General features: G+C 42.2%; 2 protein-coding genes across 3 annotated transcripts; both read left to right on the top strand.

Moving 5' to 3' along the window:
* Window positions 1–13,734: 13,734 nt before the first annotated feature.
* Window positions 13,735–17,764, top strand: LOC100566118 (tubulin polymerization-promoting protein family member 2). Its single transcript, XM_062957375.1, has 4 exons — window positions 13,735–14,127; window positions 14,808–15,003; window positions 16,252–16,406; window positions 17,188–17,764. Exons 2-4 carry the CDS (start codon window positions 14,834–14,836, stop codon window positions 17,250–17,252), a joined length of 390 nt encoding a protein of 129 aa, XP_062813445.1. The 5' UTR covers window positions 13,735–14,127; window positions 14,808–14,833; the 3' UTR covers window positions 17,253–17,764.
* A 1,049-nt stretch (window positions 17,765–18,813) lies between these two features.
* Window positions 18,814–23,964, top strand: tppp2 (tubulin polymerization promoting protein family member 2). Of its 2 annotated transcripts, XM_062957374.1 has the most exons (5): window positions 18,947–18,964; window positions 20,029–20,128; window positions 20,634–20,808; window positions 23,306–23,459; window positions 23,696–23,964. In XM_062957374.1, the coding sequence occupies exons 3-5, from the start codon at window positions 20,639–20,641 to the stop codon at window positions 23,876–23,878; spliced, it is 507 nt and encodes a 168-aa protein (XP_062813444.1). In that variant the 5' UTR covers window positions 18,947–18,964; window positions 20,029–20,128; window positions 20,634–20,638; the 3' UTR covers window positions 23,879–23,964. The 2 variants fall into 2 exon arrangements, with proteins under 2 accessions (XP_003224558.1, XP_062813444.1); XM_003224510.4 differs by lacking the exon at window positions 20,029–20,128 and having other exon boundaries at window positions 18,814–18,964.

Here is a 23,964-nt window from a genome sequence, read left to right as displayed (position 1 = left end):
GCTTGAACAGGAGGGTTGACTGCTCTCTGTAGCTTGCTCCCGTTATTAATCTGGCTGCTGATCTTTGTACCAGCTGTAGTTTCCGAACCGTCGTCAAAGGCAGACCCATGTAGAGTGCATTGCAGTAATCCAACCTGGAGGTAACTAAGGCGTGGACCACCATGGCCAAGTCAGACTTCACAAGGTACAGTCGCAGCTGGTGCACAAGCTTTAACTGTGCAAAGGCCCTCCTGGTCACCGCCAACACCTGAACATCAAGCATCAGCGTTGAGTCCAGGAGGACCCCCAAGCTGCAGACCTGTGTCTTAAGGGGGAGTGCAACCCCGTCGAGTGCAGGTTGCCACCCTATGCCCCGATTGACCACACGACTGACCTGGAGGACCTCTGTCTTGTCAGGATTAAGTTTCAGCTTATTTGCCCTCATCCAGTCCATCACAGCGGCCAGGCATCAATCAAGGACCCGAGGGGCTTCCTTTGAATTTGGTGGAAAAGAGTAGTAGAGTTGAGTGTCATCTGCATAAAGATGGCATCCAACTCCAAAACTCTGGATGACCTCACCCAGTGGTTTCATGTAGATGTTAAAAAGCATGGGAGACAAAATGGAACCTTGCGGGACCCCACAGGACAATGGCCAGGGTTCCGAGCAGGAGTCTCCCAGCTTCACCAACTGGGAACGGCCTTTCAGGAAGGAGCGGAGCCATTGCAAGCAACGCCCCCAATACTTATTTCGGAGAGCCTCCCCAGAAGGATACCATGCTCGATGGTATTGAAAGCTGCTGAGATGTCCAAGAGAACGAATAATGTCACACTCCCCCATCAAGTTCTCTGCGGAGGTCATCCACCAAGGTGACCAAAGCTGCCTCGATACTGTGACCGGGCCTGAACCCAGGCTGTGAAGGATCTAGATAATTAGTCTCTACCAGGAACCCCTGGAGCTGCGAAGCGACCACCCGCTCCAGAACCTTGCCCAAAAAGGGAAGGTTTGAAATTGGCCAGTAGTTGTTAAGTACCTACGGATTGAGGGACACCTTTTTCAGGATCGGTTTAACCAATGCCTATTTTAAGGTAGATGGAAAAAGTCCCTGATCCAGTGAGGCATTTATTATCCTCACAAACCAATTTACCAGCCCCCTACTGGCAAGTTTGGGCAAGGATCTGAAGCGCATGTGGTCGCCCTCACAGCTCCAAGGATCCCCTCGATGTCATCAAGGCAAATAGTCTGAAACGAATCCATTAACATGAAGAATACTAAGGAAGCAAAACGTCCCAAGTTGAAGACCAAGAGATGTATTTTTCATACTGGAAGCACGACAAAACCACAGATAAAATATCACTTCTTAATTTCTTCACATCATGTCCATACGCCACCATTGCCTCAAATCTTGTCTGATCGTGGAATCTAAGCAGGGTCAGCCCTGGTTAGTACTCGGGTGGGAGACTGGCAAGGAAAATCTGGTGCTGTGGGCTATATTTCAGATGAAGGAATCGGCAAACCACCTCTGAGAATTCCTTGCCTCAGAAAACTACACTACATGAGGTCACTATAATTAGCCAATACTTTCAATACTAAAATATTCAAGTGAGCTCAAAGTCACTTTTTAGAAATTAATCAACAGTCCCGATATATCCCAAAACAGAAAATCTCATAAAAATATTACCAAGTCCTTGACATGACTCAGTTGTTGCACTCTGCTCCTGATATTTTCCTAACATGTTTCAATAGTGCCTGTGGTTCTTCGATTATGCCTACATAAGAACACACTCCATATAATACAGCCAGTCTTAATCAATAAACACATTGAACATGGCATTGCGCGTTGTATGCGTATGTGCTTTCAAGCAGCCTGTCAAATGATAGTGACCCCATTTAATTCCTACTTTTTCAAAAGGAAGGAACACCTAGAGGTCATTTTTCCAGTTCCTTTCTCTGAAATATACCTCGGTATATTGTATATTGGTATAGTGTGGACTCCCATCCAAGTACTAGTCGGAGCTCACCTTGCTTAGCTTTCAAGATCAGACAGGATCCATTACACTTAGGCTACCCTTGAATCCAGCAGTCTTATGATTTCAGTAGTCAAATGGCAGTGGGGTGTACATAAGCCTTCACTGACACAAACTTTGTTTCATACCCAACATTAATTAAACTTGTATAACATTATTTTGGAAGACTAAGTGTATTAAGTATATGAAATATAAATGAGTTTCATACATAGACTTGGGGCCCAATTCAAAGATTATGCACTTATATGTAAGTACAAATATTCCAACCCACCCAAAACAATTCCAAAATCCAAAACACTTGTCTCAAGCTTGTTCTAATATTATTTAGGGGAGAAACACTCTGGCTGGATAACCCACCTTCAATTGATGCAAGGGGCAATGCAATATTTGGGTGAAACATCAGGAGAGCATGCTTCTGGAACATTTCCATGCAGTCTGGAAAATGCACAACAACCCAGTGATTCTGGCCAAGAAAGCCTTCCGACAACACAATGCAATATTTATGTATTTTTCTCATTCAATGATACGTTTGGAAGGGGAAAAAAATCAGGGCAAGCAGACCAGAAAAGGCAAATGCTGATGTTAACATGAGATGAGATTAATGCTGGAATGCAACTACTGATGTTTGCTGCCCAAAACATTTCGGAAAGCCATCTCTTCTCTTTTGTGAGAGGTAATATGGCCCTTCTACACCTTTTGCACCTCTTGATAGCAGGCCACTCTCCAAAACAATAGTGAGAGAGCCAGGTGATACAAAAAGTCCTTGGGCTATCCTTTCCTTTCAACAACTTCCTGGAACCAAATTGAAACTCAGATAATATAGTTGGAGGGAATACCAAGGCCCATGTTGCTTGCAATTGGTGTGGGGGCAACGACAAAGGAAATAAAATAAAGCCAGATGGGGAGGAGATGAGACCCATTCCCAACCAATAGGATCCCACCAGGTTTAGGTAAGCTCAAAAGAGATGGCAAAAAGGTGGAGTTTTGAGCAAGAGGTGGTCTAGATGTTTCCTCTGTGCAACCAGCTACATTCAAGACAAGATGTGCATGTTTGGACATAACAAGGGGACATGCTAGATCTCTTCTCAAGGTAGGGCAAGGCAAGGGGAGCTGAATATAGCCCAAGAGTGTTGGGTTGAGGACCCAATTTATATCATTTTCTATCCAGATTTTGTGAGGTGGGGGGAAGTGGGGAAAGGAAAGAGATACTTGAAATCTATTAACTATTTTCTTGCCTCTCTCTCGTTTTTAGAACAACTTTAGCACTGCTCTTAAGTATTCATAGAATAAGATTTGGCAAAAAAAGTTTGCAAAGTTCCCATACTTTGGTTTGCAGACAGAGCTACAGCCTTGAAAAGAAAGGGTTCTTTTTCACTCATCTGCACACAGAGGAATATTTTAAAATGGGGGTAAAGCACATCTGTTGCTGCAAATAAAAGAGCTAAAACAGAGAAGCTGTCCCAATCAGATTAACTTTGGTTATTTTTTAACACTGTTTTCCAAGCCACAGAACACTATCAAAATGCATCCAAGTAATAATCTAACCCAGTACTTTAAAAAAAATAGGAGAAAAAACTATTGCAAACATTTTATTTATTGTGTCAGAATAATAATATAATAATAACCTTATTTTTGTACCCCACCTCCATCTCCCCACAGGGACTCTGGGTGGCTTACATGGGGCCAAGCCCAAATTACCACAATGAACAGAATAAAATACATTCACAATAAAAACACCATTAACATTTAACATTACACAGATCAAACCAACATTTAACAGCAATGTAATGGTAAGTAAAACAGCCAAATGAAAACAGTGCAACAGGTTAAGATAATAAAAAGGCTGGGCAGTGGTGCAAAAAGTGCATGATTAAAATCTAATGAGTTAGATAAAGGTGCTGTAATAAAAAAGAGAATTCAAGGTGGAATAAACGAGGAGAGTAATTTCCAAATTAGTATAATGCCAAGTTTTTTAACTTTGTCTTTTCAATACATTACAACTGTACCCTCGGTTCGCTTCTGACACAATTAGGAATTGTGGGAGTTGAAGTTCAAACACCTGGTGGGCCCAAGTTTGCCCATGCCTGGTGTAAATGCACCCAAAGAGGACACACTTCCATGATCTAGCAGCAAAGAAGATGGAGCCAATGCAACGATGCAGGAACTTTTGGCATTTAAAAAAATACTGCAGTAATAGCTGTTGACCAGCAGGAGGAGCTACCTATCCTGCTTAGATTTGCCTCTCCTGCACGGTTAAGTTTCCGTTTTCTGAAATCCCTGGAGCCAGAAGTACACTGGATTTTGGAATACCTGTACAGTAGAGTCTCACTTATCCAACATTCGCTTATCCAACGTTCTGGATTATCCAACGCATTTTTGTAGTCAATGTTTTCAATATATCGTGATATTTTGGTGCTAAATTCATAAATACAGTGATTACTACATAGCATTACTGCATATTGAACTACTTTTTCTGCCAAATTTGTTTGGCTAACATGATGTTTTGGTGCTTCATTTGTAAAATCATAACCTAATTTGATGTTGAATAGGCTTTTCCTTAATGCCTTAATATTATCCAACATATTTGCTTATCCAACATTCTGCCGGCCCGTTTATGTTGGATAAGTGAGACTCTACTGTATTTGCATATATGTTAATGATCTTGGAGATGGGACCCAAATCTAACCAGTAGATTATGTTTTATGTACATCACATTCACATAACTGGAATGTAATCTTGCTCAATATGTTGGGCATGAACTAAAGTTTGTGCGTTTTGAACACTCAGTAGGCTAAGGTGCCACCATCTCAGCCATTGTGGATTTTGGAGGATTTGGGGATTCTGCACAAGGGGTGCTCAGCCTAGGGGGAGGAGGAATATTGTTCCGGCAATAAACAGTCTATTTTAAGATCAATACTAGGTTTGGGAGCCAGAGTAGTGTAGTGGTCTGGGGATTGGATGCTTGGCTCAAAAAACTTACTGGATGATTGATCTCTATTCTACTTTCTCCATTTGCTAATATCTCCTTATGGAACTCTGGCAGATCTAGAAGCAGCCTGTCTCCTTCACTTGGCTCTTCAGGATAGCATTTGATATGGCAAGTGGCATATACATTGGTTAAATATTGATTAATAATAACTCTGGCTTACAGGTAGCTTGCTGAAGGAAGAAAATGGGGAGTGAAAATATTCCAGCTCTTTTAAGGCCTTTGGCACCTGAAGAAGCCGAGGCTGCAAAAGGTGAGTTTCTTTGTGGGTCAACGCTTTAAAGGGGGCTTGCTTTTGAGAACAGCAATCCTGGGTTGCATCTATTCTACACTGTAGAATAAATGCAGTTGGACACCACTTTCACTGCCATGGCTCAATGGTATGCAATTTTGGGAGCTGTAGTTTTAGGTCCTTAGCCTTCTGTGCCAGAGTGGGCTGACGTCTCACCAATATGCACATCCCAGGATTCGATAGTACTTGAGCCATGGCCATTCAAAGTGCATTAATTTGACAACGTAGATGCACTTGTAGGATAAAGGCCATTGGAAATCCTTTTAAAAACTTCAGTGTAATGTTACTACTTTCTGCTTTTCCTTTGGCTGTTGACTTTTGAGTATCTGCTTTCAATTTCATTTAAATCCCAGTATTTAAAAAGCATTCCACTGACTTGTGTATTTTTGAACATTTTATTTAGTTTATTTACAGTATTTATATTCCACCCTTCTCACCCCGAAAGAGACTCATGGCGGATCACAGAACATACATATGTGGCAAGCATTCAGTGCTGTTTATACACTGACAAGACAGGCAATTTTATATAGCTAGAGGTATATATAGGCTTTTCCCATCTTTGGCAACTTGAAGGTTTGTACTCGGTTCCGGCCACGGGAGGTGCTGTCGCTCTATCTCCCTGCCGATGAGTTTTGTTCATAAACTTCCTCCTTATGGGTGCCTTAAAATACCTCCCTGCTTTTAAGTGGTATCTATTTATCTATTCACATTTTGCGTTCAAACTGCTAGATAGGCAGAAGCTGGGCTAAAGGCCAGGAGCTCACCCTGACTTGGGCTTCAAACTGTTAACCTTTGGATTGATAAGATTTACTGTATCTGGTGGTTTGAGCTACTGTGCTAAAGCTGTTTTTGTCAACTTGTGCCTTCAAGCTGTTTCTGAGTTGTGATGACCCTATTATGAGGTTTTTTCCAGTCTCGATTTGTTTCTAGGGGAGTTCTCTTTGCCTTCCTCTGAGGCTGAGAGAGTGTGACTTGCCCAAGGCCATCCAGTGGGTTTCCTTAGCTGAGCATAGATTCAAACCCTGATCTCCAGAATCATAGTCCAGTATTCATACCACTTAAGTTTTGCAAACCAACTGTTTCCTCGTTTCATTAAAAGCCTACAGCTAATACGAAGAAAACAGGGAGGAACCTTAATAGTCTGAAAGCTGATTAGCAAGGGAAAACTGAACTATAAAAGATTCCTGGGTGGAGGCAAAAAACTCATTTTTCAAAAAAGGTCCAACATTTTAAGGTCATATCTCCTTTCCATCCATGACCAAAGTAAACGTTTAAGTCTGGTCCCAGGACGTTGGTGGGATCAGGGGGAAGAGTGCATGCAGTGTAGAGCCAGCCTTGGCTGGGGCCTGGGCCATTGGATATTTTTAGATTTAAATCCTAGAATACACCTGCCCCAAAGGTAGTCCAGGGACCTCCATTCCTTTCTGTGGGATCAACCGGGTTGAATCGGTTTAGCTCTGCACTAAGGAAAGTTGAGGGTGGTTCGCAAACTTTGACCCCCTACCTCTTTTGGACTACAACTCCCAGAAGCCCCAGCCAGCTTGCCCAACAGCCATGAATTCTGGGGGCTGAGGTCCAAATCTGGAAAACACTGCTAAAATTTCAGAGTCTGGAGAAGCCCCACACTTTGGGAAGAATGTGGTTAGCAGACCGGTTCTGACTTCTGCTGTTTTCTCTCTGCTTCTTAGACTTGCCAGAACTCCAACTTGATGCAGCATCTTGGTTGGAAGGAGGACAAGTGTGGGTCCTTGAACTTGAGCCTTATCAGCCTGAACCATCTTCAGGTGAGTCTGTGGCCAGGGCGCTTTTCAAATATTAAAGATAGATTACAAGTTGTATTGTACACTCTTTGAGATAGAAGGGGCTTCAAGGGCCTATTTGCATGCAGAAAATCTTTCTATCAGAGTTAGTTTTTCTGTGACTTGGAATGCATCTACACTGTAAAATAATTGCAGTTTGGCACAACTTTAGCTATCCTGGCTCAATGCTATGGAATCACGGTAGGTAGTAGTGAGGCACCAGTGAGGCACTATTTATCAGAGAAGGCAACAGACCTTGTATAACTACTTGCCTCATGATTCCAGAGCATTGAGCCATGGCAATTAAAGTGGGATCAAACTGGATTAATTCTGCAGTGTAGCTGAACCCATTGATATTTTGAAGGATGTTTCAAAGCAATGTTTTCCTGCTAGTACATTATTATTATTATTATTATTATTATCATCCCATTTTTCAACCTACATGGGGGTGGAGGTGGGATGACGTGAAGTGATGTGGTATCAAGAGGACTTAACTTGCCTGATCTTATTCCTTAGATTAAGCTTGCTGCTGTTACCTTCCATGGTTCTTCATCTCTGACATAATAATCAATGTCGCATCCTTGTTATCCTGGGCAGATGTTGGAGAAAGGCTTTTTTTCGTGTCAGGAGCTACTTGAGAACCTGCAAGTTGCTTCTGATTTGAGTGAATTGGCCATCTGCAAGGACATTGCCCAGGGGACGCCCAAATGTTTGATGTTTTACCATCCTGTGTGAGGCTTCTCTCATGTCCCCGCATGGGGAGGTGGAGCTGACAGAGGGAGCTCATATGTGCTCTCCTCGGATTCGAACTGCCGACCTGTCAGTCTGCAGTCCTGCCGGCATAAGGGTTTAAACCAGTGGTTCCCAAACTTATTTGGCCTACTGCCCCCTTTCCAGAAAAAATATTACTCAGCGCCCTGGAAATTATTTTTTAAAAAGTTTTAATAGCAATTAAACAGAAAATATATGTACCTGTGGCCATCACCGCTCCCCTGGATTGCTGCAGCGCCCACCAGGGGGCAGTAGCGTCCACTTTGGGAATCATTGGTTTAAACTATTGTACCATTGGGGGCTCCATAGAAAGGCTAATATGTGAAGGAGAAAATGCAATCCCTCCACATTCACTAGGGTAAGGGGTACATGACACTTGCAAAAGTGAACGAAGCCACTGTTTTGACTTGAGTGAACAACTCTCTAGGCATTTCTAAGTCCTCCAGTGTGACAATGGTGAACTTCAGGTGGAAGTTGGCCATATAATTATGCTGGAGGGCCTACAAATGGCTAAAGACATTTACAACTCTGTGGTTAACTTCTGGTGGAAGGTGATCATAAAGACATGTTGGAGATTCCTCTAGAGAGCATATTAATAGAATCTCTGAATAATCAAATCCACGAAAGTCAAACCCACAAATGTGGAGGGCTAAGCATATCACAGCTCTAAGGGATGTAAAAAGCATTTAGATCCCATGGTTCCCCAGTTCAACCACAGATTATAATTTTGCATTGCAGAAGGCAGTTTGATGTCTAGACTTCCCTGGAATCCTTTAGACAGAAATTCATTTCATTTGCTTTTCTATCTCAGCAGGTGGTGAAAATTTAGAGGAAATACGTCAGTTGGCGAGTACTGAGAGAACAGATTCAGAGAATCTGGAAAATGGAGTTGCAGATTCAGAATCCCAGACATATGAAGACAAGACAGTCCCATTGGCCAGTCAACAGGGCACGGAAACTTCTATAGGTGATGGGGAAAAGCTCAGCCAAAGTTCAATGCTAACTTCAAACCAGAACTACCATGCCTGTGAGCAATGTGATAAGGCCTTCAAGCGGCCCTCTGACCTTGTCCGACATAAAAAGATTCACTTGGGAAGGGAGGCCTCTAGACAGAGACAGAGCCAGAAACAGTCAGCAATGCCCACGAGTCAAAAGTCAGGGGTAATGACAAACCATGATATGAATTCGCGCACCTGCGGCCCCTGTGGGAGACACTTCCGTTGGCCCTGTGAACTTGCCTATCATAATAAAAAAGTGCACTGGAAGAGCAAGGCGACCGGATTTAACCAGAACAAACTGAAAAAATTCAGACCAAGCCTTCTCCATCAAAAATCCATATCAGTGCCAGACCAGATCCAAAAGTATCCATACATTTGCAAGCAATGTGGAAAGAGCTTTCTGTGGCCCTCTGATTTATCCCGTCATCAGCGTACTCATTCTAGGAGGAATGCAGACAGTACGAACTTGTGCCAGTTGGAAGCCTGCTGCCCAAGTGCCATGGTGCAAGCAAAGAACACATTTGCAAACAAAATTCTGAATGACTACTCTGATGGCACCACCTCTACCAAGAATGGCCATACCTGTAACCAATGTGGAAAGTGCTTCCGATGGCGTTCTTCTCTTGCTCGACATCAGCGCTATGAACACTATAGTGGGAACACAGCTAAATCAAACCAGGGCCAATCAGAAGCATGCAGCCTAGATTCATTGGGGTCTTTCCTTCTGCCATTGGAGGCAGAGAAGACTGGTGTAGACTCTTGTGAAACATTGAGCCAAATGCCAATGCTGATAACAAACCAGAGCGCTCAATTCACTAAGTCCTGTATTTGTAGTCAGTGTGGGGCAACCTTCCAATTCCTTTCCGACCTTGCCCAACATAAACTCATTCATGTTAGGAGAAAGTTGGTGAACGGTAAACGGACTCAGCTCAAGAAGCCTTGTGTCTGTGGGCAATGCGGACAAAAGTTCAAGTGGTCTTCTCACCTTGCCCGACACATCTGTACTCATCTGCAAAGCAAGTTAAGGACAAGACACCTGAGGGGCAAGCAGAGGACAAGCCATCACACAGCCCATAAAAAGTCATACGCATGTGCCTATTGTGGGAAAGTTTTCCATTGGCCTTCTGACTGTTCCCGACATGAACAGACTCATATTAGCAGAAAGCAACAGAAGTCTCACTTTTGTGAGCACTGTGGACAGAGCTTCAAGCGTTCCACTGACTTCATCCTACATATGTTCATCCACCCTTCAGAGCGACCCTATGGCTGTGCTATTTGTGGGTTTCAATTCAAGTACCAGGTGCAGCTGGAGAAGCACCAGAAATGGCATAAAGGAATCTGTGAAATGGAGGAGAAGGAGGCGGAATTACGAGAAAAAGACCATAACAGTCAGGATGTGCATGGCCAAGGTTTTCCTGATATTAGCATCCCCACAGATCAGCTGCAGTACCTTAACCTTCAAGATTTTGAGGAGGACAACAGATCTTTTGCCAGCCTAAAATCCTGTGAGTGTGGACAATGCTGCACCACAGCAAGCGATAGCCTTGAGCTGCTTCCCCAAAACAGCATTTGGGAGATTGGAATCAATGGGGTTCCTCATGTCCTGCCCCTTATACAGAGTTGCGAGCATAGGTATTATAGAATCAACAATGGCAAGTTTGACATGAATTCCCCTGAGCATCCTCACATTGAAACTGGAATCACAGCCAGTGCTGAGTTGCCACTTGCTCTACCCATTAAGTCCACAGTCCTAAGGAGTTCAAGCAAAGGCCATGAGAGTATGGCTTACATGCAAGTGAAGACAGCTTCCACTGTACACGCTTGGTCGTCTCATGCTATGGCTGGTCAGATTCAAAACAAATCCTCTTCTCCCATCTATCCTGGTTGGCCTCTGGAGGAAGCCTCCCCTTTGGCAGACAAGAAGGAGTCTTTTACTTGCCCAAAGTGCTTAAAGGAGTTCCGCTTTTTTTACCACCTGAAGAGGCATTTGAATGTCCACCAATCAGGGAAGCCATATGAATGTCCAACCTGTAAGAAGTGCTTTGGCCGCCGTTCCTATCTGCACAAGCATCAGAGGACACACACCAAAAAATTGAGATACGAATGCCCAGAATGTGGCAGCTTATTCACTCAGGCTTCATACCTGCGCAAGCACATGAAGCAACATTTAAAGAACACACATAAATATTTGTTGGGTTTGGAAATCAGGCCCTACCATTAGGTAGCACTATGTAGTCTCCCTTGATGAGAGGTTTGTGGGTATTATTAAAGGGCGGGGAAGTAGAGGGAAAGAATGTGGTAGCATAAAATCCACCATGAGGTCACCAGGAAGAAGATATCAAATATTCAATTTAATATATTTTTACCACTATGATGGGAAGCCATCCATTTGAATTTTCTTCTTTGCATATGTATGATGTGTCAGTAGAATAGGATGTATGGCTTCATTTTCTGAGTTCACCAGCTTGGCCGAGGAACCAGAGAAAGGCCTCAATAATTTTCATGAGGTGCACCCTATGGTTAGGATTTGCATCTTACTAGTACATCCTGTCTTCTTCCTGACATTGAACTGGGCCAGGAAAGGGGTAAGACCAAAACGAAACCCTTAAAGAAGATATTTTGGTGGCTCTAGACTTAGGGTGCACCTACAGCAGGCATGGACAAACTTTGGCCCTCCAGGTGTTTTGGACTCCAACTCCCACAATTCCTAAAAGCCGGTAGAATTGCGGGAGTTGAAGTCCAAAACACCTGGAGGGCTGAAGTTTGCCCATGCCTGATCTATAGTATAGAATTACTGCAGTTTAGCTGCCATGGCTGTATGCTATGCAATCCTGGGTGTTGTAGTTTGGGTGAGACACTACCATTCTGGCAGAGAAGATCAAAGACTTTGTAACACTCCAACTCTTTTGATTCCATAGCATTAAGCCATTGCAGTGTCACCTGCATACATTTTACCCTGTAGATGCACTGTCTGTCATGCTTAGGGTAGATAGAAATCAATAGGATTTAAATTAATCATAAATAAATTGAAGTTCTGTTCATTTCAGTCAAACTACTTGAAGCATGGCTAATCTGGAATCTGTCCCAGTAAACACTGTGGTTTTTGAACAATGCATTCAAAATCAGTTGCATATCACAGAATCATATTGCTGATTTTTGAGGTGATTAAAGAAAGGAATTGTTTTAAGCAAGCAAAGTTATGACTTGTATAATCACTGCTGGAAGGAAATGTGGACTTGGGTACTCCGCCCCCATTCTGCTTTGGAATGGAAAATGTTTTCTGTTGCATTGACATGCCAACACTTAAATCCAGTTTATTTTTTGTTGTTTTTAATTAAAAGTCCATTAATAAACCTTTAGATTAAAGATTCTGTCAGATTTTGCTGCCTGTTCTTGTTACTGTCAAAGTCGTTTTATCCTGAAAGTACAGTCTGTAGACAATCTGGAAGGAAAAGCCAAGTTGACATCAGGAGGAAGGACTTGCTCAAATGCTAGACCCTTGCAAAATTCCAATTCTCATAGATTTTGCCATTACATGTGCCAAATTAGTAGGCGTGTAAGATGTAATTACAATTAATCATTCCATTCAAGTAGTAATTTGTAATTTATTATTTCCATATAAGGAATGGATAGTTAGTAGCCCTATCTGAAAGGTGATTCATGGAACACAGTAGAGAGACATAACCAGCTGTATAGCAGGGATGGGAATCGTGCTATCCTCCAGATGTTGTTGCGACTAATACTAGCAGCCCCACCATCATAGGTGAAGTTTTCTATAGTCTGATAATATCAGGAGGGCTGCATGATCCTTATTCTTGGTGCCAGTGGTATTTCCAGTGTATGGGGAATGGAAATACTGTAGTGCCAATTCAGCTGTCTCGGCAAACTCGAAATTCAGATGATGTGGCAACATGACTAAGGAATATAAAATAAGATGTCCAGATCTCAGTCCAGTCACAAATTTAGTTGTACAGCCAGGTAATTTTAGACATGAGGTTCATCTCTATCAGTGGTTCTCAACCTGTGGGTCCTCAAGTGTTTGGGCCTACAACTCCCAGAAATCCCAGGCAGTTTACCAGCCGTTAGGATTTCTGAGAGTTGAAGGCCTAAACATCTGTGGACCCATAGGTTGAGAACCACTGATCTACCCGTACAAATAAATCTAAGGCATACCTCTGGACTGCCCTAGTGGGTGAATATAATGCCTGTCTGTTCTGTTGCAGTGGCAGAATGTAAAAACAGTTCAAACCTGCAGGACTGTCACCTTATCCTGGATGTCCTTGTTGCTGCTCCCAAACCGGGAGAGCTCCTGGCGATTGCCTTTACTGACTTTAGCATAGGTGCCAATGCAGTCAGGGAGAAAGAAGAGGATAACCTTTACCTTGCATTACGGACCTGAATTTTCTGGACGTCATCTGAACATCCGGTTCAACTTCAGATCTGATGCTTGATTTTGGGCCAGCATGGACAAGGCCTTGGTTTTCTGGTCCTATGGTCAGGGAACTTTTAGATAATGTCTCTGCAATTTGGTAAGCCAATCCTGCTGATTTTGAGTGGTCCACCTGATCTTTTGGCCATATGAAGACCAGGAAACCAACCCCAAAGTCCTGCCTTTGATAGTACCACTGTACAAACTCATAAAGGTCTCCCCAATCCAGTTTAACTGAAATGCATCAGCAGAGAATCCCTTTGCTGCAAATCCAGCAGTCCTGTCAGTTCCAGATACATCTATTGGTGTTTTTATTTTGAAATTCAGGATGAACCTGTGGTCATTTCTACTTCCTCCTCATTCTTGATGAGTCCAGAGTGGATTTTATGCCATCACATTCGTTTATACTACTTCTCTTGTAGGGAAGGGAATTTAGTTCTTGCCTGTCCTGGCGATAGTTGTTTTTTTACCTGCCTCTGCACTTTTGCTATTGTTTTGCCACTCAAAAACAATTCAATATATAGGGAAGTATTAAGAGATTGCTTTCTTGCAGTGTAGACATGCAGCCAACATCTGTATCTTTCAAATCACAGATACTTCACTGATTTCATAAGCCTGAACGATCGGTTTCTTCTTTCTAAATAGAAAGCTCTGGAACCAATTTCATGTCCTTGGTCAAAGGCCAACCGATTATGTCAGCAGTAACATCATAGAAAACACTCAAGGTCATAATTCCCTTGTAAAAAATATATGCTCAGGTCTTCTGGTTCTGCTTTGTACAGAGCAGGTCTTTCCTTCTAGACTTAAAAAAAGGAAACATACAAAAGTTCCATAGTCTGCAAGCTCAGGTAAAACCCATCCTCTGGCTATTTCAAGAAACAGATGGCTCATCTCTGTTTCATCCCCCCCTCTAAATACAGTATATTCAAAGCCTAAGAGTTTCTCTTACTATGTAGCTGGGAATCTGGTGGTTTGAATTAGGAAGGCATATTTTCCTTCTTTCTCTTAAAGCAAAAATACTCTCTCTTTTTTGTAAACAAAGGCTGAATGTCCCTTAATGAGACAATAAGTTGCAGGATGTTTGCTATGGACACTTATAGCAGAATTGTGCTTTGGAGGAGAAACTGGGTTGTATTAATATTGTAGCTGAGTTGAAATACCAAAAACAAAAGAGTTGTACTTGAGGACCTAGAGATTCTCAGAGATAACATTTTTATCAGATCCACAAATAATCAAATTTTCCATATAGTCACAATTTTATAATTACTTTGTAAAGCTGTAATTAACGTGGTTCTGAGTTTGAGGGATATGCAGTTGTTTTATACCAAGTTAATATACATTCCTTAAGACAGAGAAACAATTTTTAATGTAAGAAGTAAGAATCATTATTCATTTCAGAGAAATTACACTTAGGTTTACAGGTTTTCCCATATCCCATCCTTTCACCCACTTTCCCCATATCTATTTAAAGCCAGATAAAAAGTCCAAGATGTCCCTAAAGAGAACATCCTGTTGTATCTTCCTTCAGCTCCTTAGCCCACAATTACAGGGAGGATGTCAGAGCTTGAAAAGGCTTTTCGCAGGTTTGCAATTTATGGAGAAATGTCCACCAGTGGCAATGAAATGACAGGCATGAACTTTTCCAAGATGTTGAAAGAGTGTGGTGTGATGGACGGAGAGATGGTTACCAGTACCGACGTGGACAACATTTTCAACAAATACAAGTGAGTTGCAAGGACAGTGATCAGTGCCAAAATCCAAGTATAGCATGATGCCTCAGGCATCAGATGACAAGGGATAATATCTTGACTGTTCCTCTAAGAAGCCATTTCCTTCCATTGGAGAGCAGAACTGTATGCCACATAGCTTCTTTCGAATCTCCTAAACTAGTTTGCTTCCTTGAAAGTGAAGGAAGACACCAACTATCCACCATTCTTTACACATGTAGAATCATCACATGTAGAATAATCACAGGATGCCTTAAACCTACACCTGTTGATAAACTCTATAAGCTAGCTGGCATTGTCCCCCCCCCCCCCCCCCAATGTGTGATGGGAAGTTGCTGCTAACGGTGAGAGAAATAAGGTCGAACACTGTGAAAGCCATCCACTGCATGACTATCAGCCTCCTCCCAGTAGACTCAAGTCAAGGAGGAGCTTCATGAGAACCACCACTCCTCTTGATGTTCCCCCAGCAACAACAAGGGTGTCCCTCTGGGCAGCTAAACCAGGCAATTCCAACTGGATGGCCCCCAATGAGGGTCCTCCTCCAGGGGCAAACCAAGAATGGGCAACTTGGAAGTCCCTGAACAGACTGAGAAGTGGAGTGGGCAGATCAAAAGACAACCTGGAAAGATGGCACTACCTGGAGGAATCCTTCACCTTGTGTGACTGTGGAGCAGAACAAACAACTCCTCGTATGTATGCTTGCCCACAATGTTCTACCTTATGCACGGAGGAGGAGTTGTTTAAAGCTACGGACAATGCAATTGCTGTTGCCCACTTTTGGTCTAAAACTATTTAGCTGTTTATGATTCCTTTATTATATCGCTTTTAAACTTATTTATTATCCAATGTTTTTGACATGAAATAAATAAATAAATAACCATTCTTTAAGTATGGATCAGTCCGGTCACCTGTTTGTGGCTTGAGGAGAAAGTTCCATCTTGTCCTTTAGCTCAGGATGAAACGTGTGCCCAAGTCTTGCCAAATACACATGCCACTGGATGTGGATCTCTTTAGCACTGATCTCTTTAGTGTTATTCTGTTTTGGTCACACCCCTCCCAGAATACTGTGTCCAGTTCTTTCAGTTGGGTTCCTTCCAACAAATTAGTCTGGAGAAGAGAGATCAATCCATTTCACCTGAATACCTAGGAGGTGTTAAGAAGAAAGATGGTGACAATGCAGGTATGCTAAGCAAAATAGCTTGGTGGGAGTCACAGATAACTGTCGGCTCCCTCTGTTACCCCCAGATACAAAGGAGCCCGAAACATCAACTACATTGAGTTCCAACAAGCCCTTAAGGAGCTGAGTGGAAAGCGCTTTAAGGGCAAGTCTCCTGAAGAAGCTTTGCATGCCATCTTCAAGCTGATGGAGGGCAAAGAGCCAGACACCCTGGTATCAACAAGTGAGTGTTACTTTCCTGAGATATGGGAGCACACTACTTGTAAAAAAAGTTTTGCAGCCTACGATATTTTATACTTCTGTGAGAAGGCAGAAAAAATGTACAGAATGTATGTTCCCAAGAAGCACAGCTTTTATAAGAGAGAGATTTTAATCTTTATGATTGCAAAGGCATATGCAAAAGCTTTTGTGAGCAAGGCTTGCTAAAATGTCAGAGAGCGGATAAATAAAGTTTCCTTAGATGGAAACAAGTCTTTGGTGCCCCACAGAATTCTTTTAACATTTTTAAAAAATAGGATGCAGCTTTCATAATTTAGTTCTTGGAGCAAAATTTGAGTAATCTGGATTCAGAAGTATATATTTTAGACCAAAGTCCTGGTTCTGATTATCTTTAACTGACATGTCTATTCTATTCCCTTTAAATGTTCTGCCTAAAATGCTACATTGTATGGGAAATGTTTAGTCCAACAGCCATGAAAACCAATAATTATCATTTGTATTCTGAATTTGGAACATTTCCTTCTTTTACTTTTTTTCTTTTTCTTTCTTTCTTTGGTAAATTTGCAAACCTAAGTTATCAATCGATAGGGCTTTTAAAATGTCACTGATATGTCTCCTTGTTGCAACAACTCTACCCAGTTGTTTGTGCAATGTTTAGATGTTGTCTCTGGAAGAGGAGACAGTTAGCGCATCAACAGGGCCTCTAAACGTATTATTTTTCATGCACTGGAATCAACCCAGCATGTAAACAATAATCATTTATTTGTTGCTTGCCTACATTTCAGAAATGCGTTGCAGCCAGTGTGGCAGAAAGATTGACCAATACAAGCAAATGTACGGGCTCTCATAAGGAACATTTTTGCAATACTGGCAAAGGTTTAACTGGGCAGGTAGATGTGGTTGACAAGGGCCATGTTGGGGCTTACAAGGGGTCTGGAACCTATGACAAGACCCACTAAATGTGGGAGGAAACTTGCAGTGTCTTCTGAAAGCTTGCTTCCTCTTCTTGGCCATGGGACTGGGAATTTAATAAACAACTGTTCGTGCAATTCTTCTCCCTGGCATATTATGTTTCTGTTTATCTGAATGAATGATCACCCAGCTGGCCTGCTATGGATGGACCCACCAACATATACTTAAGGAATGATTCTGAAGGCATATACCATGCAACAAAAATCACGCAGGGAAACAAGAGTTTGGAGATGCAAGAAACCTATCTGGAGACTACCTATGACAAAGTGAAGGAGCCACAATTTGCATTTTAGGTATTTTTCCCATTGTGGGAGACTTCTGAGCACATGCCTTGCCTCCCTTTTCGGAATCTGCATAGCTACTAGCTAGATGTACCTTTGGTAGTAGAGTGAGGTTTCCAGTGATATATTAGGGTTTCTGTGAAATAGCTAGGTAGCACAGAAGATCAACTCTCCAAAGTGGCAACTGCCAAACTTGGCCACAATCTCAGACCATTCTGAATCAAAATGGCAGACAGCAGGATCTCAAAGAGACTAGGTTGGAGGCTGGAGTTCTCATTGTGCGACAACGAAAAATGAAAAGTCATCTCAACATGTTGTAATAGCTTCTCGGCACAGGAAAAGGGTAGGATATAAAACATGAACTGTGCTGATCCCTACCACATTCTGTCTATTGGTGTTCACAATGAAATAACGGGTTGGGTCCCACTGGAATGATGGGTCCCACTGGAATGATGGTGAATCTTGGTCATTTAATGTCACAGAGTGTAGTCTTTGTAGAGAGGATGTGACTTTGGATAACAAGTGCTGATTACAGTAAATTGTCGTTCCCAATTGCCCATCCATAAATTCATTAGAGATATTTGCTCACTGTACACCATAAGTTAACTGTATTCAGCCAAACTAGTGCGGTGTGAGAATCAATGTGGTGTAGTGGCATAAATATTGTAATGATACTCTTGAAGACCAGGGTTTGAATCCCAGCTTGATCATGGAAATCCATAGGGTGACCTTGGGCAAGTCACACTCTCTCAGCCTCAGAAGACATCAGTTTGAAATCTACACTGCCTAATGACTTGATTTTTTAGATAAAATGATGTATAGATGGAACCTGACACCAGAAATGATTGGTAAGATGTATAAAAATAGTTCTAGTCACTGTTGGAAATGCAGGGGAAAGGTGGGCACTCTCTCGCCAGTCATATAAACAGGGTAATATTTTTGTTTGTGATGCATTTATTAGCACAATAGTGGGTGCATTATCTTAGGGTGTGGTAATGTTTCCCTGCAAATTCAGTGATGCTGGAGCTAAACTAGACTTTATTTCCTTAATTGTCTCTTTTCTGTCTCTTTCACAGACAAAAAGCTATTTTGTGCTTCCTACTGGCTAGATCTTGCAAGGGCAGGCATATTTTTTTAAAAGCAAGTGAGTTGACCGTGATGTCATAGATAATTTGATGAGATCACAATTCCCAATACAAACTGTATCCCCAAGCCACTAGTGTAACTGGCACAGAGCAGGCCGTCTCCTCCCTGGAAGGAAGACACCCAAGTGGGAACCAGGCAGGGGTTTCAACATCTATCAACTCAGGTAATCCAAGTTTCAAATGAATGCAAATGTTGTTGGTGGAAACGTAGTTGCCCCAGGCACTGCTTAGGAGCTGTGCAGTGTTAACCCCAGGTTTGTAACTACTATATATCTCACTTTAGTCAGAAGATCAACCACAAAAAAATGTGTCAACTTATCAGAGCGGCAATTTAAGTACCGTATCTTAACTATCTAAAAAAGAACCATCTCCTTATCTGAGCAGAGTAGCAAAAACGAGAGCTTAGCCCATTTCAAGAAAGTCTGAAAGAACACTGCTCACCTCTACTTTCTCTGGCATAGTGCTGCTTCTGGCTTTTTTGATTTCCTAGGTGGGAAAATGGTGGTTGTGATGGTCAGGAGTGGCTTTTTCACTCTTCCAAAGGGACACTGGTGGTTTTCTTTCTCTGCAAAATGACTTTTGACTTATCCATGGGTCATATTAAAATCTGAAATTTTGGGCCAAAACCTGCTCTTGATTTATATACGAGATCAACTTATACACAATTATGTATAGTAGATGTTTTCTGTCTAGACTTGAGTACCTCCTTTTTGAGCAAGACTGACAATTTTAGAGCATCACATTTGCACACTTCTGGCCACCAGTTTGCAGCGACTGAAGTAAGCAAAAGGTGCAAGTGGATAAAGACAGAAACTGAGATTTTAAAAACAGCAAACAATATGGGGAAATAGAAGATACGCTGGAACTGTCCCTGCCAAATCAGGACCATTGGAGATTATACTTTTTTGGCTGCAGAAGGGCTAATGAATTAGGTAAAAAATGTGGACTAACCCCTCAGCTGCTGAGAGCAGAAGTACTATATGGACCTCATCATATTAGATGCTGTAATGTGAGGGACAGCAGAGAAATTCATTGACCATTGCGGCGAATCCACGGGGCAGCAGGGGAATCCATTACCTCGTGCCCCGCAGCACACACAGCACTGACTTCCACATCACATGAGGGAAAGTGTTGCTGCCCAGCTTCCCCCTGTGCTGTCCCCATTGCTGGCAACAAGAACACAGGAAGCCTCCCATGTTCTCATTTCTCTGTCGTATAACGCTTTCAGCACAGTAGGTGGATGGAGCCCTGCCGGAAGTATCTGTGCGTCATTTGATGGGATCCAACAGACTCCGTCCATGAACTGTGCTAAAAGCATCACGCGACAGGTAAGTTTGCCTGTGCAATGAAGTGGTGTATCGCCAATTAATGCAACTCAAGGAGGATTTACTCTGGACCTTACAGGAACCTCTGGAGTGATCCCGGCATTTCAAAGGTGTTGACTGCTACATCAGGTTACTTTTGGTCTGATCCACTGTCCGCACATCCAATGAACTTAACAGCTGTATTGACAGCCACCAAAAACTCCCTGCCAGAGATCTGGTGAGATCACACCAGTGCACTCAGCCATGTATTTCTGGTGAGATCACACCAGAGCACTCAGCAAGCCTTTGGCAAGGAGCTACTTGTGGCCGATAATGCATTAGCCCTAGTACATCCTTGGCTTGACCAACTATGTGGACCCATAAAGAACATCAGGGATGCTCTTGGGCTGCAATGGAATAACCCTGGAGCAGCTTACATTGGATTAATCAGGTAAATTTACACACAGACTCAATTACCACCAGATCCTTTCCTGTTGTCTCCTTTCACATCATTTTCTTATAACTATAGGAGGAATGGCAAATCTGGAATCAACCTTCCGTAAATTTGCTACATATGGGGACACAGCTGCCTCTGGCAATGACATGACAAGCAAGAACTTTGCCAAGATGATGAAGGAATGTGGTGTCATGGATGGGAAAACAGTGACCAGTACTGATGTGGACATTCTCTTCAGCAAAGTCAAGTGAGTTGGTAGGGTAGGATGGGGCATTTTAGTGGAGAGATAGGGCTGCTTCATATTTCTTTAGTCCTTTCACTCTATGAGAAAATAAGTCATGCAGGCTAAAATACCTGTTTAAAACCTTATTAATGTCATGAGATAATTTCTTTCCTTGCCTACCAGAAAGAACTTGGCCATAATCATACTTACTAGAGGCTGAATCTGTGCATGAAAGAAAATTGGGTGGTGGAGCCCTGAGCTTGTAAGAATTGCTCATCTGAGTCCGAGAGAAGGATCACTTAATGCATTAAAAAATTCTTGTAAGTAGAAAATAACCACAGTTCAGAGATGAGTGTGGCAGGACATTACTCCCTAAAATTCTTGTTTCTATATGCAATGGGTTAAGGTTTTTTGTTTTTTTAAAATGTGGTGTAACATTAATATTCTATTCCACCTACAATGCAAAGTGGTCAAATTAAATACAGGCATACCTCAGTTAACAAAGTCTCTAACAAAGAAGCTCCTTTTTGCAAAGTCTTTTTACTTCCTTCCACCCACATTTTCTTCTTAATACTCTATCTGGAGTTAGTATGTGTGTGTGTTCAATAGCATCAGTGTTAGGAAGATGGTGAATGAGGGCTAGAGAAACTCAGACTCAGGTTACAGCAGTGTCTCAACACTGAAAAATGCAATAAAGTTTAAATTGAGAAAGAATTGGGTTCTTCTTTAGCTAGGCCTACTACAGCAGTGTGTCTACATACTACAGGCAAACTGAAGCTCCTTCCAGAATCATTTATTGAACATGTAAGAACAACAAAACAGAGAAATAAAGTACAGCAGATTGGTCTGCCTCAACAATGACCACTCAGCGTGTTAAAAATCAAACCATAGATCTAAACATCTAGCCACCAAAACTGAAATTATTAGAAAAGTGAAACAACATACATCATTCTGAGATCCATTTTGGAAGAAGCTTTCATGTGGGTTCTTGATGGTACTGACTATTTTTGTTTACTTATGCAAGGTTTAACTGATTGATGACGTAGTCACATGGGGAGCCTCCCCCCCGTGTCATTTTGCCAGCAGGTCTGGTGAAATGGCAGGTGCAAGGGATGAATTGGTTGCCCAAATAGTTCAGAGGTCTCCCGTATTGCGGGTAAAGCGTCTGGTGACTCTTTAACCGCAGTTGGGGGCAGAGCCACAGTCAAAAGTCACATGACGTCATGTGATGGCTGCCATGGGGCTCCGTCCCAGAAGAAGACTCTAAGTGTCCTAGGATGCTTTTTTCAGCAATGTGATAAAGTCCCTAGTTTCATGTGCATATTACACTATGTAACACGATTTTTGTTTCTGGGTTATAAAACTCACTTCTTAATTGGTTGTATCATGAAAGCATGGAAAACGGTTTTTAAACTCCAAAAACTTTCTTTTTGTGGGACATTGTCCAGCACATTTTGCTATACCTTTTCAATGAATATCTCAGGATCTCATCAGATGGGGTGAATTCAGTGTCCTAGGAAGCTTTCACCCTGCCTAGAAAACAGAGCCCCATGCTGGACATCACATAACATTGTATGAGTTTCAGCAGAGGCCCCGCCACTAACCAGCGTGAAAGTTTCGCTGGACGCTTCCTCCCCAACACGGGAGGCTTCCCGTGTTGTGCTGGCTCTAATGGAGCCAACACAGGGCCTCTCCATGAGGATGATGCTTTCTCCATGTGATAGAGAAAGCATTGCAGAGAGGGAGCTGCGAGCGGGATGATAGATTTGCCCTGCTGATCCCTCTTTCCTTCCAGATGCCAGGTGAAGGCTTCTGCTTGCCTTTATGATGAGGCTGATAGTGTCTCAACCAATTCAACATAGTTTGTGGCAGCCACAAAAACAAAGTTTCTGTATAACTACTTTCAAAGTAAGTACCACACAATTAAATAGGGAACAACACTTTCAAACCAGGAATAGATCTTTTTTTTCAAATTTTGTTACATAGTATTGCTTGTGAATGAAAAAAATTGCTAGAATATTTTTAATTACTCTTCTGCTTTTATTATGTAGGAACTATGCTATTTTTTCATGCCTCTATTACAACATTTTGTTAAAACATTAATATCCATGAAAACATTTACTTTGAGGTGTACAGGTTGAATATTTGTTATCTAAAATACTTGAGACCAGATATGTGTTGGATTTCAGATTTTGGAATACCTGTATTTGCATATACATACATGACCATGGAGATGGGACCCAAATCTAAACCCAAGATTTATTTATATTTTATATACACCTTATTCACATAGCCTGAAGGCAGTTTTATACAACATATTAATAACTTTGAGCATGAAACCGGTTGTGTACACTGAACTATCAGAAGGCAAAGGTTTTACTATCTCAGTCACCCATGTAGACAATTTTGGATTTTGGAGTATTTCGGAATTCTAGATAAGAGATGTTCAACCTGTATCTGTATCTACTGAACTATTGATATATCATTTTTTTTGTCTGTTGCTGTCCTTATGTATCACTAGGGCCAAGAATGCCCGTAATATCACATATCCGGAGTTTATGGAAGCCCTAAAAGAGCTGAGTGGTAAACGCTTCAAAGGGAAGTCACCAGAGGAGGCATTGCAATCTATACACAAGCTGATAGAGGGCAAAGAGCCTGCCAATGTTGGAACCACAGTGAGTGTCAAGGAGCTATACTAAAAAGACATCTAATTCTTATGATTATAGAAAAATTGGCATAGAAAAAAAGCAGTGAAAACCTTTTAGAATAATGTGGCCAAGGGTGAATACAAAGAGGGATCTCAGAATTGATGGCATATTTAAATTGTAGTCTGAGATGGATTCTGAGAATTCACTGTATGGGCTAAAGGATGGCTTCTAGTGGTCTAACTTGCTTCTTGCATGTCTTGCAGAAAGCTGTTGCTGCTGGTGGAGTGGACAGATTGACAGACACCAGCAAGTACACAGGATCACACAAAGAGCGTTTTGACGAAAGTGGCAAGGGCAAGGGGATAGCCGGGCGTGCAGACTTGGCCCAGAACACCGGCTATGTTGGAAACTACAAGGGATCTGGAACCTATGACAAGACCCACTAGAGATGGATGGAGATGTGCCATGCCTCCTGAGGACCTGCCTGTCCCTCTTGGCCATGGGAGGGGAGGCCAATAAAACACTGCTCTGA

This window comes from Anolis carolinensis, chromosome 6 (assembly GCF_035594765.1).
Source record: "Anolis carolinensis isolate JA03-04 chromosome 6, rAnoCar3.1.pri, whole genome shotgun sequence".
In the NCBI taxonomy this organism is placed as follows: Eukaryota; Metazoa; Chordata; class Lepidosauria; order Squamata; family Dactyloidae; genus Anolis; species Anolis carolinensis.
The sequence above is the reverse complement of the archived record's forward strand: the minus strand, read 5'-3'. Positions and strand labels throughout refer to the sequence as shown.

Excerpts from the sequence above, each read along its gene's own strand:
- LOC100566118 (XM_062957375.1), top strand. The coding sequence starts at position 14,834 with ATGTCAGAGCTTGAAAAGGCTTTTCGCAGGTTTGCAATTTATGGAGAA. Across the intron at positions 15,004-16,251 it reads AACATTTTCAACAAATACAA|ATACAAAGGAGCCCGAAACA; the intron begins GTGAGTTGCAAG and ends TGTTACCCCCAG. Across the intron at positions 16,407-17,187 it reads AGACACCCTGGTATCAACAA|AAATGCGTTGCAGCCAGTGT; the intron begins GTGAGTGTTACT and ends CCTACATTTCAG.
- tppp2 (XM_003224510.4), top strand. The coding sequence starts at position 20,639 with ATGGCAAATCTGGAATCAACCTTCCGTAAATTTGCTACATATGGGGAC. Across the intron at positions 20,809-23,305 it reads ATTCTCTTCAGCAAAGTCAA|GGCCAAGAATGCCCGTAATA; the intron begins GTGAGTTGGTAG and ends ATGTATCACTAG. Across the intron at positions 23,460-23,695 it reads CTGCCAATGTTGGAACCACA|AAAGCTGTTGCTGCTGGTGG; the intron begins GTGAGTGTCAAG and ends CATGTCTTGCAG.